Source organism: Sinohyriopsis cumingii, chromosome 9, assembly GCF_028554795.1.
Source record: "Sinohyriopsis cumingii isolate HCF-2022 chromosome 9, ASM2855479v2, whole genome shotgun sequence".
NCBI lineage: Eukaryota > Metazoa > Mollusca > Bivalvia > Unionida > Unionidae > Sinohyriopsis > Sinohyriopsis cumingii.
The window spans coordinates 5770449-5787214 of NC_142969.1; the positions used below are offsets into that span (position 1 = coordinate 5770449).

A 16766-nucleotide genomic window follows, 5' to 3' on the forward strand; every position below is an offset into this window, starting at 1 on the left:
TGTGAATCCGGGAGCAAATGAAGGGGCGGCTGGGGACTGGCTTATATATCTCAATGTTGTCAAAACGTTGTAAATTTGCAAATCAATTTCAGAATGACTTGGCTTATCTGAGGTAGGTAAAGCTTCTATGGCGTTTTGCAGCTCTATTGCTCTTACATTTGCCATGTCTTCTACGCATGCAAATAAATATGTTAACATATTTGAGCATAGTTGATCTCCTAATTGAATCTTTTGGTTTCCTAAACCTGCATCCACGTTTCCTAACCAGTACTTAATTTCGTAATGAATTCAGCGTTTATTTAATAATCTTTAGTTAGTCAAAAGGTAAATTATATATATATATATATATATATATATATATATATATATATATATATATATATATATATATATATATATATATATATATATATATATATATATATAATATATATATATATATATATATATATATATATATATATATATATATATATATATATATATATATAATAGACTTTGGTAGATACAAAAGAATAATTACATTGAACTAATTATATCGTTTCAAGAGACGCAGCACAAACATAGTGAGTAAAATATGAATAATATCTTTTACAAACAAATTTTGTCCTGGTGCCATCACACGACGAGTTGATGAGAGCTTTAACTAATAATGTTCATAAATTTTACAATTAATGAAAATATTATGGCATCATCACTTAATTTATTTCGGTAAAAATTGAATTAATATCTTAAACAAATAAAATACCAAGTTTAATAGTGTCAACAAATAATTATACGTTTCTCTGCCGAGTCAACATTATTTCGTTGTGTATCTGCCAACCCTTATGCTTTAAATGACAAGTAACATGGCCACATTCCAGAAGCAGTGCACTGCATGGTATACTGTATGAGCATATCATTGAACTGATTATGTTTCTTATATATTCCCTTCATTTGTCCACAAATTTGATGAAATCTGAATGAAAAATTAGAGTAAAAGTACTAATTACTTTTTTAGGGACTACGACAGAATGCAACAACAGCTCAAATAATGCCGGGAAACCTTGACTTTACAGATCTACAGTACTCGTCAGTTTCCACAAGTCTCCTGAAGACTTACTTACAACTATTTTCAAGTTTATTAAAAATAATGGCAAGAACTAGCATTTACAAAAAGTATAACACTTCCTTTTCAGGCAGTCGACCCACCTATGAAACGAAAAAGAGTATCCCCTCAAGAATTTGCCTAAGTTCTTATCAGTGAGCGAATGCTACTCGATTCTTTGGAAATAAAAATAATTAATGACGAAATTGGTGAGTAGTGTTTTCATTATAAAAATTAAGAGAGGATTGAAATACAGGAAAGGATGCAAAGGAAGCGCTCCACGCTCACTGTACTGTTACCGCTTCGGTGGCCTAGTGGTTAGAGCGTCCGCCTCGGATGCGGGAGGTCGTGGGTTCGATCCCCGGCCGAGTCATACCAGAGACTTACAAAAATGGTACTAACAGCTGCCTTGCTTGGCCTTAAGCAGTAAGAGATTAGTGTTAGGACTGGTCGGTCTGGTGTCATGATAATGTGACTGGGTGGGACATCATGCTACATGTCTGCGGCATGATGCCTCAGTGCTAGACATCACTATAAACTGCCACAATGCAGACATCGTAGCGATATGACTGAAAAATTGTTAAAGCTACGTTAAAAACAAAATCACATCACATCACTCACTGTACAGTTATTTAAACATGTTGTATTCATATATGTTTACAATCCATATTATAACTACAGCTAAGGGAATACAAACATTTAAAATAAATACTTCCCCGTATCGTCCAATATCTGACCAAGAAGGCAGATGTCAAAGAATAATTACATTGAACTAATGGCAACAAATAGCTTCGTAATCAAGTGTTTCTATATTTATATTACGAAGAACCCCCATGCCATTTCAGGTGATACAAATTCGTGTCGTTAGACTATAGATAAGTATTTCGTCTTCGTTTATATGAATCCAGCGTGGTATTTTTTTTTGTTCATGAACGTTTAAGAAATAATAACTCCAAAAAGGTATAATACCTGTGCTTTTTACCAGGCTGTTATAACAGTAGAGATAACATTAAGTTTGTACAATCCATTTAAGCTGGCTACTAATAAATCTAAAATGTTGACGAATACTTTTTTCTCCATAATTTCATTTCTAGCCTCTATATATAAATAAAAGTAATATTTGACATGGTCTTCTAGAAACACTTCACCTCGAATCAGAATAATGGACATACAGTCCTCTCACTAGGAACAAAGGTAATTCATCTTCTAAGTTAGATGCGAAAGCTAAAATCTGTATCTACATCGAGAGCAGATGCACACGTGACTAAATTAATGATCTAAAATTTAAAGTTTTGCCGTTTATTTGTAGCTTTTGTTCTAAATTCGGTTAGTATGGTTTCTAATACTTTTTTCCCTCTGGATAATAAGATAAGTAAATATTGTTTGAAGCGCCATCTGTTAAAATGTGTTTCTACTGGCACATCTAATTGCTTATACATGGTGCGATTGTAATAAAGCTTTCACTCATAAATTTGGAAGAATAAGAAAAAAATATGAGACCTAGTGAAGGAGGCAGGTATATCCGACATTTTAACGTTATCAGTACGCTTGACCTGTATTGACATTGTGAGGTCTTGCATATATATAGTCGCGATCTCCGTTGGAAGTGACTGTTCGTGGTTTTGTTAGAACGTTCATCATGACTGCAGTAAAACCTTGAATTATTGAATCGCTACATATATCCGATATGTTATCATACACATTAACCTTGAATTTAACACACACAGTACCCTTGACCTGTATTACAATTGAGGGGTCTTGCGCACTTATATTGATGCAGCTTCTAGAAGCGACTTTTCGCTGTATTGTTTGAACGTCTACAACAGTGATTCTCAAACCGTGTGCCGCGGCACACTAGTGTGCCGAGAGAGATTTACAGGTGTGCCGTGGGAGTTTTGAAAAATATTTATAATTGCTAGCGTTTTGAAACCTTGAACATATCGAAAAATTAAATGGTAAATCAATGTCGCAAAAGTTAAAAAGTAACATATATAAAAACGCAATCTCTTTCAGTCTGTCATTCATTGGTTCCTTTCGTAACGCGAGACTTGGGCGAGATCTCGGGAGAACTCGATCGCTCTAATTATAATAATAGTCTAATAATAAATACATGCAGCCCATTATACAATGTTTTCGAATTTTCCACGCTAAAATAATAAATATACGACGTAACAAATCACAACGCTATATTTGGCCGCTAGGAGTGGCAGCTATACAATGTTCTTGTTGTTAAATCTTTCCAGGTGTGCCGTGAAAACTTTTAGATCTTTTTGGTGCCCCGCAAGACAAAAAAGTTTGAGAAAAACTGGTCTACAATGACTACAGTCCAGTTATTGAAGTATTACAGGGTAGAACATAATGAAATCTATGATCCAGGTTAACGAAACCACGCTCCAACTGTGAGGAGACACTTATAAACACTTTGTGGATGTCAAGACTAGCACATTTGTTATTATTATCATTATTATTTCTGAAATCACTAGCGTGCATTTTGTCTGCAAAATGTATAACATATACGTAATCTCTATTATTAGTTGCTTGTTTAATATTATCAGTCACACAAAAGGTTGTTGTTGTTGTTGTGTGGTTTAACGCCATTTTTCAGCACACGATATGCATGGCGGCCAGTATTAATGGTGGAGGAAGAACCCGGGAAAACCCCGGAAAGAACCACCGACCCTCGAGAAGCTACTGGCAAGCTTTCTCACATAGCCACATTGGCCGAATCCGAGACTCGAACCGACGCAGACAGAGGTGAGATGGCAGTGATCCGTAACGGAGAGCGCTGTAGACAACTCGGCCACTAGGGGCCCCCACACAAAAGGACTTACCATTTTAAAATGTGATTACTAAAACAGTTAATTACTCCTTTTCTGAGTAGGAAATGCGTTTACTCAAATTTGGTAATGCAGTAGTTGTAGTAGGTTTAAAAGCACGTCAACACAATGCCTACATTATGGTACCAATTAAAGGCATAGTTCTGCAAATGTTACTATATCGAATTACACCAGCAAATACTATAATTTATTTAAAAAATCACAAAAATCCTTTCAAAATCACTTAAAATGAAGTATTAAACAATGCGACTCTAAAGGTAAAGATGAAATAATTATGTAAAGCGTTTATTAAAAAAAAGTAGTCCTTAAAATAATTTTGTATATAAACCACTTTCCCTCAAAGTCCAAGATGTTGTATGTTGGTACATCATCATAAAGTTTATTTATCGATACCATGTATGAACTTTTTAAAAATAATTATGTTTCACACGGACGAGGTAGACATACTCCACAAGAATGTACTCCACTATCAGTGGATACTAACAGATCATGCAATATGGTCGAAGTTAACTGTTCAGAATGCATGCACGAGTCAGGTATGTGTGTCCTATATGCGATATGCACAATACCACCTCATCTCTGTGAATTGTTCTATACGAGGGATGTCACTCTCCGTTGATAAATTGAATGTTCTGACACCTTTTTGTGAAGTTTCCATTCTCTGTTTGGCTAGGAATGAAGAATAATTATATAATATTTGAAATCAGAATATAGAATCTTCCATTCGGAAATTGGTGATTGCACGGCAACTTTGCTTTATCTGCCCTACCATTATCTGTAATACTTATCTGAATAGACAACCAGCAGTACAGACTATTTTTGTCCAGATATAATCATGTTTCTGTATGATTGTGGATATTAGAGGCTTTCCAAAGTTTAGCTTTTGCAAGCCTTTCTGTTTGGAAAGATATACCGAATAGAGGGTATCTCAAAAGATTTCACTGTACATTAAAGATCTAGTATGGCTGGAAAATTAAGCCTTTACACAGTAACAAACTCGAGATGCTGCCTGGGGCTTTTGCACTTGTTTCCGGCTTTCGAACAGTATGTAGGGGCGCATAGTCACGATTGGATGCTTGGATTTAATTGAACCTATTCTGAAGAATGAGAGGATTGTTGCAAAATATTTGATAAAATCAAATTGATTAGGCTTTTATAACCACAATGGTGATTCGGCACACAGAATTTTTTGCAATATTTAATTTTCCTGCTTCTGTACGGTTTGAGTACACACACACACACACACACACACACACATATATATATATATATATATATATATATATATATATATATATATATATATATATATATATATATATATGACTCGCACTTACATATAAATATCGTTTCTAATACGGCTTTTGGCATATAATAAAATATTTATGTCACTGCAAGTGAGGTTAAAATAATACACTCAATATTAAAATTGGGTAAAATGTCATCTGCACAATTCCTATTGTAAAACATGCCTATAGTGAAAAATTGCAGTGCGAAATGGAGTTGTCAGCTAATACATGAGATATTTCCGGAATATGATTCAGGTTCTATTTACTTAATAAACCGACATATGCCAGGTAAATGTTTGCCTGGCCTTCATTGGCTGCACTGAAAATGGTAATATGCTTAAGTTACATGTAGTCTAAACTTTGTTTCTACTGCATAAAATAAATAAGTTTGTTTCCATAATGGTTTTGATTATTGTGTATTACGTCGAAATAGATTAATAATGTAGAACCCTCTTAAACACAACCACCTCTGGCAAGTTAAACAAGTAGCCTCTGGAAACAATTGTTCGTCTTAAAGAGGATAATTTCTTCTACATGCTTGATGCAAAACTCTTAAACATGTAACTGTTGAAGAAAGGTACTTGCATAATGGTACTGACCTTTAAGGTAGATTCTAGTAATGTTAGGTCTCATTTACAGCATATGTACAATTTCTCACTATGAATGTAGTTGCATATGATTGTATGAACTCCATGTACCTTAATGTAACTCGTTCATTTATCGTTTTGATACAAAATAAATGCCCATAACCTTGCCAAAGAAATGAAAATGTTTTTGTAAAGACAATGTTTCAACACTAGCCTTAAAATGTTTATTTTTACATCTACTTAAAGTGACGTGTAGGCCACTGAGGACTGGTGCTACTTTAACATTTAAATGAATTGTGTGCGCATGTCACTATTATCAAAATCATACGTACTTGCTTCTATTAATACTACTGTCATAGAAACTATCATAAAGCCTAAATACACAAAGACTGTGCTTGTTGCTTACATTTAAATACCAAATTCATGGCAAGATTAGATGATGTTTGGTCAAGTATTGGCTTACAATATGAACATATATACAAAAGGACGACCTACAATATCATTATTATTGGCATGAAATAATATATTTTATCTATGGTTCTAATAAAAACAGATTGGAGTTTTGCAATGAAATGCATTTTTCTACGTAATCAGGTTTACTCTGGATATCTGCGAAGATATGCCTGAGCATTATTCTACAACGTAATGTAATTGCAATAAAACCAAGTAACAAGGCAGTTATAGTGCATTTAATTTGTCCTTAAACAGTCTGTCTGCTTGCATCAGTTTGCCTAGCGGTTTGGTCAGCGTATTGAAGAACGGTTTTTCTTGAAATTCTGTTATTTTGTAAATAATTGTGCTGCCAGTCTCACTCTCGAAAAAAGTATCCATGCTGTCTGTTAAAAATAACAGACACTTAAAATCGTTATTTTTCACTTGGTCAGACAATTGTATTCGTCATCAAGACGATGACATTGGCAGGCTGGTAGGACTATTATCACGAACTCTAATCATGTTTATGATTACTTCAGTCCATCTTGTACAGGTCCATAAGCTTCCGAAACATTTATAAAGACTTTCAAAACATTTTAAACACCATCTGATAATTAAACATATGAGCCTGCGAACTCAGACTTGTAAGTTCTAACTTCACATTTTTATTAAAGTAGATGACACCCACAAATATTATATACCTGCAGGGTGGTATGTATGTATGTATGTAGGGTTTAACGGCACGTCAGCACACTACTGGCTACATGAGTCAAATATAACGTGCTGAACTGACTACCCATCAACGTTGAGAGATCGTATCATTGGTATTAACATCAACACGAGATAAGTCAATACTTAATTTGTTTACACACAAACATTGCGAGGACTTATCATGCGACCGGTTTACACACCAACGTTGAGAGGACTGCAAAAATCAGGTGTGTATTCTCTCTTATAAAGCAATTAGCATGAATCTTAGAATATTCATTAATACATGGGTTTTTTTTGTTGCTATTAGGGTATCTTTAGCAAGTCTTTCCAGTGACAATTGGTACATATTTCAATCAGGTCCTCCCAAGGTATGTCAGATAACATAGGGAAATATTGTTTTAGACAATTTCTTTACATATTATCATATCCATCCAAGATTTCGGCCCAACCAATATGACCAAAATTTATTACGATCTAACTTCAAAAAATCAAAGAAATTCCAATATTTAAATATTTTCACATGTTTCTCCACATACATTAAGAGGAAGCATTAGGAGGATATCCTCGTAATGTCAGAGGTCCTCCTAATGTTCGTGTGTAAACATGGGTTTTTTCTCCTATTGTAGGCAATGTGTGTGTACACACACACATCCTAATCTGCGAACCTATCACTTTTCACTACAAGAAAAGTGAAATGATTGGTTACATAAAATTAAAAGAAAAGTCATAAAACTGCTTTTAGATACTGCTAAGACGTTTTCTTGCTCATGGAAAACCTAATTAGATCCAAAATGAACCTATACTTTACAGTCACTATCAAAACTTAAACTCAGTTTCTACCGACTGGCATTATGTCGATTAGCCGGTATACATGTATATTGGACTCGCGGTACTAGTTATATGCAAAACTATGGACCAATCTAGAAATGGATGACCATAGCATAGAGTATATTAGTATTAATGGCCCATAATTAATAATGAAATGTAAAGTTGTTGCGAAAGAAAGTGACACTATACTGTTGATGTAAATTTAGTATTTGTATAGACTTGACGTAGGGACTAGCACCTGATTCGTTAGGCATGGTATATATAATGCATTTCATGCGTATGCAGATGACAAAAATAACGTTGCAGCGGGACATCTCGTTTTCACTTACAGTTGACTTGTCATACATGTACTATATAATAACTACAAGGGAGGACACTTGTCTCCTTGCTCGCGCGACCTATTTAAGAATAAACGCTGATATTCAAGATCCGCTTTGCGTAGCTTAATAAATTTGGTACCGATATTTAGCTCGGACAGTTGATTGTGTATCCCTATCAAAAGTTTGACTTAATATCATACCTTTAAGGATTGTCAAATCATTTTTCCACACTACTGCTCGACATGGCCGTGATCGCGCCCGCTTAATATGCAAGTGAGATCCCGCTGAATGGAATACTGTTCTCTAACTGGTTAAAATAGAATGATGTCCTGTATTTATTTATAACTTATTTTCAGTTGGCCAATGAGAAGATAGTATTCCATTCAGCGCGTTGTTCTTGTGTTGGTTTTGCTTCTTCTGTTACTTAGTTTAAGATCAATGAGTCATAACAAGGAAGATAACTGTGAAAATATGACTCTTAATTTTGACCTGAGTAGCAATAACAAGAACAACATATTGCTGTTATACATATATAATAAATTCAATCTTAAATGATACTAATAATTTCAGTATAATGTTCATTTATAAGAAGTGAATTGATACAGTTTTCGGATCCTTGGGGAAATGCATCCAGGGTCACTCGCCGATATTGCATCATAGCGATTGCCGAAACGAAGGAAACCATCGGGTTATGTTTGTTGTTGTTGTTGTTGTTGTTGTTTTTGATGTTGTAGGGTTTAACGCCATTTTTTCAGCACAAGAGAGGCTATACATGGCGGCCAGTATTAATGGTAGAGGAAGAATCCGGAAAAACCCTGGAAAGAACCACCGACCCACGAGAAGCTACTTGCAAGCTTTCTCACATACCCACACTGGCCGAACCCGAGACTCGAACCCACGCAGACAGAGGTGAGATGGCAGTGATCCATAACGGTGAGCGCTTTAGACCACTCGGGCCCCTGAGTATGTTTGAAAAGTACACTCCCACAGTTATATGCATAAAGGGAAACACCTTGTGTCTGTTGTTTGTTTGTGCGTGGAGGTGCTGTGTATATTTTGTATACATGAAACTATTCTTTTATGTAACTATGAAACCCTTTTTGTCATGTACCTAACTCGATACCTGATGCAAAATCTCTAAATGGAGGAAATAAAGATCAATGAGCGAAGAAATAGTCTATACATACGTATTGTTAATGTCAGCCGTGTTAGAAAGAAACATGTCGATACGACTATTATCTTCGGATGGTAGAGACAATATAATTTCCAAAATATCTTCCTTGTGATCATATCCAATAAATACTATTTGTGTATATAAGTACCTAGACATCAAGACAAACATTGAATATAATTTCATTACGTTTTTCCCAGATATATTTGATCCTGGTGAATTGACCAGTTTTTTCTGCTCCGGTTGGGTTGTGGTGTAGCGAAATGTGATTGGGTAAGAATAGGGATTGAATTTCGGTATAATCGATTTTTATAATGACGTTCCCCCCCCCCCCCCCAACACCATCACCTTCTATCCGAGTTTGAGTTCCATCTCTTTTGACGGAAGTCCTTCCAGTTTACCTTACTTGATTGTTTTATAGTAAAGTTTCTATAGCACATATAATCCAAACCCCTCTCCACCCGACCTCCCCCGCCACATTATATTTTGGTCATAGCTTTAACGTTGGTGTAGTGTACAACATAAGAAACACGGTGGCCAAGTGTGTTAATCAATAACATTCGTAACTTAAGAATGGTTGATTGCTAGAAATTTACACACAGTGAGGTTACTTCCACTGATGTCTAAACTCTGCTGATAACCCTTCATGCTATTTCTATATTTCTTCAAAGTTACAAATCGGAGATCACGTCTGAGTGGTATGGTATTTTGACGTAACAAAAGTTTCTCTAATACAATAATGCTAGAATCAATTAAGAAAGGAACCCCGAACATTAACACATGTTAAAGCACTTTGTTTCTTTGTTTGTGTTATTGTTGTTGTTGTTATTATTGTTTATCTGATTCGACGCGTTGGCGGACGTAACGATGTATGTTTTCTTAAATTCAGGATGGTCTCTTACGTAAAGAAATCCATTTACAATATTGTGTGATTATGGTGAAAGCCATTTTAAGTTTTAAATGATCTTTTAGTCAAATTTGAGATTATATGAAGACAACATATAGAACAGTATGAACGCTTTACTCACACAGTAAACTTGCAAAGGACATTAAATATAAATGATAGGAAATGGCATGTTGATCCAACGTGAAATTCGATCTATTTGTTCAAAGAATCAGTGTTCATGACCCCAAGAAAATAAGTGAATTTTATGTTCCCTCACAATCAATAAGTGCAGACAGCACCACTAAAGTTGAAAGGTATGTTGCAATTCTGACCATTTCCTTGTATTCAACTCTCCATCTCAAATGGAAAACGAATTCATGCAAACCGTGTCCTAAGAGAAAACAAGGAATGAAGGCTCAGTAATTGGTCTAATTCCTTTCCATACCAGCAGATGGCGTGTATCCAAAAGGTCAAGTTCAAGCCTTAGGTAAGATTAGAGAAGAAGAAAAAGTAACCTGTCCATTCAGTTTCAACTAATTTAACATTAGTTTGTGAACTATATTGCAGCTTTAAAATCATTAAACGAGACTCCACACATTGTGTTGCATTTCGGGTTTTATTCGTGTGCAACAAATTTAGAATCCTGTTTCCATTCTGCGGAAATCGCTTTATTTTGTTTGGTTTTTGTGAGATTTATTCTTCTTCTGTTTTCCACCCACATAATTATAAAAAACTCCACAGAGCCGTCGAAACAATTACGAAACTATCGGTCATACATTTGCTCACTCTCAATGAAATCCAAAGATACATTTTTGACTCCGTGTGCTCGCTCTTATTACAAAGTCACAAAAGTCCAACATGAAAATATGCAAACATTTTCATAATGATCTATCTATCTATCTATCTATCTATCTATCTATCTATCTATCTAAAGCAGTCTAGATACAACATATGCTTTAGTATGTTTCAGCATTTTGTTTCTTTTCAAAATGTGCTGTACATGGTACATATTTTAATTTTAGTGTGTGGAAGGACAACGCAGGACTGGATGGATGAAAGTTGGGACGGACTGAGAGGATAGTGGATGGATGATAAAATACGCTTAACTTATATACAGGTTGACAGTGATTATATCCCACGCCATTTTTTTAAACCAGGCAATTGACAATTTGCAAACCTTTTCTAGAAAAAAGAGAACCGCGGTAGCTCAGTTGGTAGAAAGTTGGACTCGTAATCCCCACATAGATCAAGTCCATGTCGGCTGTTTCGGAGTGTCTTTGGAAAAGGCACTAGGCAGATAGCAAACACGAAACAAAACATTGAGGGGAAAGAGGGTGGGATGGGGTGGGGCTGAGGCTGTGATTGGATGGATTCTTAGAAACGGCTTTAGTTACAGTTTGTAAGCGCGTTAACCGTTGTCGATGCGGAGAAATGAGAGAAACAAATAGAAAGATAGATAGATAGATAGATAGATAGATAGATAGATAGATAGATAGATAGATAATCGGCCTTTAACCGAAAACTACCATGGTAAAAGTAGAGACAATAAAATGGGACCCTGTCTAAATATATCAAGATCCCAAAAGATTAATTATTAAACATTGGAGAAAAGTGAAAAAGAAACAATATATTGAAACAAATGCACAAATTGATCAAGCAACCATGTGGAGGATGTATAAAAACGTGCCCGGAGGGGTGTGGGTTGTATGCGACTGTCTAAAGAAGTCTGAATGCAGATAAACCGAAACAAACTCTAGCTGGCTATCAAAGCCTGTTTGGAAGAAAGGTGCGATATTGAGAGGATTGTACAATGGAAAACAAAATGCTAAATATCTTCTTAAAGGAAAACTTCTCGTAACTGGTTGTGACAAACCATTGTATTAAATGTAAAGTTTGTAGAAAAGTGGCTCTTACCAGTATTTTTTTTTTCTTCTTCTTTTCAGCAGTTTTGTTAGGGACAATTTTTCTATTTCCTTTCCGTAATCATCAACTTTCACTATGCACAGAATTTTGCTATACTATGAAAATAGTACTTTTCCGCACTGGAAACACTGTTAAGAACTCAATATTCTAAATCAACTCCTGTAGTAAACATATGGCAGCACTACGATATTAAAAAAATTCGATTGATTTATTTTCTAATTGGTCATGATCAAACCAACCCGCATCGTAACATTGATGCAAACTGTGCGTGGTGATAACCACAGGGGCTCGTATCGCTGCTTACAATTGACCTGTCATACATTTACTATATAATAGCTACAAGGGTGGATATTTGTCTCCTTCCTCGCGCGACCTATTTAAAAATAAATGCTGATATTTCAAGCTACGCTTTGCGTAACTTAATAAATTTGGTACCGATGTTTAGCTCAGGCATTCGACTGTGTATCCCTATCAAAAGTTTGACTTAATATCATACCTTTAAGGAATGTCAAATCATTTTCCCACACTACCAAACTTAACAAATAATGCAATTCTCTAAGTTATAAAAAACGTTTAGGAGGAACTTACAGTATCGTGAACTAAATAAAAAATAATCCTAAAAATTGTATCACAAGTCCAAAAGAATATAGCCTTCTGAATGAATTTCAGGTCTTGAATGTACTAATGTGCCATTATCCTTGAATATGTTGAAGTGCCAAGAATCTTGAATGTGCTGAAGTGTCTACAGTTTCTATATGTTACAGGGACATTGTCTAGAATTTATTTGAATGAGTTCGTGTGTGTGAGTGTGATTTCGATTTTTAACGTAGCTTTAACAATTTTTCAGTCATATCGTTACGATGTCTGCAGTGTGACAGTTGTAATGTCTAGCACTTGGGCATCATGCCGCAGACGTGTAGCATAATGTCCCACCCAGTCACATTATTCTGACACCAGGCCGACAAGTCCTAACACTAGCCTCTTAAAGCTGAGCGCATAGAGAGGCAGCTGTTAGTACCATTTTTAAAAGTCTTTGGCATGACTCGGCCGGGGTTCGAACCTCTGAGACGGACGCTCTACCACTAGGCCACCGGAGCGGCTTGAATGAGTTCAAAATAATCCCAACCTGTTTCTTTAGTCCATACAGTCATATGACAATAAGTAATTCAAATAAATTATTTCTCTCAAATAAATCTAAACGTAACATTAAATACATCTGCATATTTAGATTAAAACAATAACAATAATAGGAATATAAATAATCGTTCATATCTGTCTTCATATACATCTCCACGACTCTATTACGACTCTTTATTGCAATATATCACTACGTGAAATCCCCTGAATGGAATATTGTCCTCTCATTGGTTAAAAGAAAATGACGTCCTGCGTTCATTTATAACCTATTTTCAGGTGGCCAATGAGAAGGCAGAATTGCATTCAGCGCGTTGTTCTTGCATATTAAGCGGGCGCGATCATGGCCATATCAAGCCGTAGCGTGGGAAAATGGTCTGGCATTCCTTAAAATTATGATAGCAAGCCGAACTGTGGATAAGAATGCAAAGTAGAATGCCTGAGCTAAACATGAGTACCAAATGTATTACGCTACGCGAAATATAGCTTGAAATATCAGCGTTTATTCTTAAATAGGTCGCGCGAGAAAGGAAAGAAGTGTCCTCCCTTGCAGTTATTATATAGTACATGTATGACAGGTAAATTGTAAGGAACGATACGAGCCTCTGTGGTTTGACCCGTACTACCGCGCGTTAGCCAGTAGCATTGGTATAACACCATCATTTCTTACTGGGGTACTTCTGTTTTTCCTTTGTTTCCTGTATGTAGAGTTCGTATTAATTTATGCTAGGATCTGCAATCTTCATATTCATGTCGTTTTTTTTGGTGTTGTTGTTGTTGTTGTTGTGGGCTTAATGCCATTTTCAGCACATGATAGGCTAAACATGGCGGCCAGTGTATATGGTGATGGAAGATCCACCGAACAACTGGAAATTGCTGCCAACCTTTCTCAAATATACACTTTCGCCGAGCCCTAGATTTGAGTCACCCGAAGCGAGCGAGATGAGAACATTCCGTGATTTTAAAGGCGAACATATTGGACAACTCGGGTACCTGAGCCCATGACAGTAGTGAATGGGGCCACCCTAGCCTCAATGGGAATTATCGTTACAGAGACCCCTGGGCCACTCTAGCCTCAATGGAAAATTAACATGGAGAAAAATCGTGGGCCACTCTAGCCTCAAGGGGAATTTAACATGGGAAATAGTCTTGGGCTACTCTAGCCTCAAGGGGAATTGAACATGGAGAAAAAACCCTGGGCCACTCTAGCCTCAAGGGGAATTGAACATGGGGGAATAAAGTGTGGGTCTATCTAGGGACAAGGGGAATTGAACATATGGAAATTGAACATGGTGGATCTGTATAGCGTCAAGGGGAATTGAACATGGTGGGACTGTCTAGGGACAATGATGATAGAGGGTCAAACACAACAGAGACAGAGACATACATACAGTAGTACAAGCGTGAGATTTATATATAAAGCATTACCAAGACCTGAAATCTTGATGGGGTGTTCAAAAATTTGCATAATTGTAATGATGCTATAAATAGCGATAATCAAGGAAATGCTCAACGACAAAATGGATGTGACTAAAAGTAACGTTAAAATGACGAAATTGTCCCAGAATTTAAAGGAAAATAAACATATCCCCGAAAATTAAGTTACAATGGTTAAGACTAAAATGGATAAAATTAGTAACTACTTACAATATCAACTTCTGTGACGATCGTGGATAAATACCTATGTATCTATAATCAGCTGAAATTCCTATGAAATCCCACTATCTATTTATAGCTCCAACTTGTGGGTTTTTCCTTAGGAAAATCCCACTATCTTTTTATAGCCTCAGCCTGAGTGACGTTCCTGTTTATGAATTCTAGTATATATTTATAGCTACAAAATGTGGAAATCCCCAAGTCGATATTTATAGTCTCAAAATTTCCAGCGTCAGTGACGTCACTGTACTGAACACTAGGGATAAACGGCAACAGTGTTGCAAGTGGCTGACCTGAATAAGCGCTACTGTAGGTAGGTAGGTAGAGTGTATCTGATAGGGATAAAGTGAGTTTTATATGGACAAACAGAGACCAATACACACACACACACACACACACACACAACATACGCGCGCAGACACACTCACACACACACACAGAGGGGAGAGGAAAAAAAAAACCCAAATATACTATCCACACTCGGGAGGAAGAAAAAAAAACAACCAAATATACGATCTACACAACGTACGCGAACACACACACATACACACACACACACACACACACACACACACACACAGGGAAGAGGAAAAAACAAACCCCAAATATACTATCAACACAGAAGGGAGATAATACAAACCCCAAATAAACTATCCACACAAACGTACGCGAACACATACAATCCCCAAATATGCTATCAACACAGAAGGGAGATAATACAAACCCCAAATAAACTATCCACACAAACGTACGCGAACGCATACAAACCCCAAATATACTATCAACACAGAAGGAGATAATACAAACCCCAAATAAACTATCCACACAAACGTACGCGAGCGCATACAAACCCAAAATATACTATCCACACAACGTCGCTAACGCATACAAACTCCAAATATGCTATCCACACTCGGGAGGAAGAAGAAAAAACAACCAAATATACGATCTACACAACGTACGCGAACACACACACACACACACACACACAGAGGGAAGAGGAAAAAACAAACCCCAAATATACTATCAACACAGAAGGGAGATAATACAAACCCCAAATAAACTATCCACACAAACGTACGCGAACGCATACAAACCCCAAATATACTATCAACACAGAAGGAGATAATACAAACCCCAAATAAACTATCCACACAAACGTACGCGAGCGCATACAAACCCAAAATATACTATCCACACAACGTCGCTAACGCATACAAACTCCAAATATGCTATCCACACTCGGGAGGAAGAAGAAAAAACAACCAAATATACGATCTACACAACGTACGCGAACACACACACACACACACACACACAGAGGGAAGAGGAAAAAACAAACCCCAAATATACTATCAACACAGAAGGGAGATAATACAAACCCCAAATAAACTATTCACACAAACGTACGCGAACGCATACAAACCCCAAATACACTATCAACACAGAAGGGAGATAATACAAACCCCAAATAAACTATCCACACAAACGTACGCGAACGCATACAAACCCCAAATATACTATCAACACAGAAGGAGATAATACAAACCCCAAATAAACTATCCACACAAACGTACGCGAACGCATACAAACCCAAAATATACTATCCACACAACGTCGCTAACGCATACAAACTCCAAATATGCTATCCACACTCGGGAGGAAGAAGAAAAAACAACCAAATATACGATCTACACAACGTACGCGAACACACACACACACACACACACACACACACACACACACAGAGGGAAGAGGAAAAAACAAACCCCAAATATACTATCAACACAGAAGGGAGATAATACAAACCCCAAATAAACTATCCACACAAACGTACGCGAACGCATACAAACCACAAATACACTATCAACACAGAAGGGAGATAATACAAACCCCAAATAAACT

General features: G+C 36.4%; 1 protein-coding gene across 1 annotated transcript in view; it reads left to right on the plus strand.

Moving 5' to 3' along the window:
• The first annotated feature begins 1178 nt into the window (after nucleotides 1-1178).
• Nucleotides 1179-16766, plus strand: part of LOC149791214 (sodium/potassium-transporting ATPase subunit alpha-like) — a 161357-nt gene continuing 145769 nt past the window's right edge. Inside the window, exon 1 of the mRNA XM_089969684.1 lies at nucleotides 1179-1296. Coding sequence (XP_089825810.1) covers nucleotides 1285-1296 — 12 coding nt within the window. The 5' untranslated portion in view covers nucleotides 1179-1284. The remainder of the gene's footprint in view (nucleotides 1297-16766) is intronic.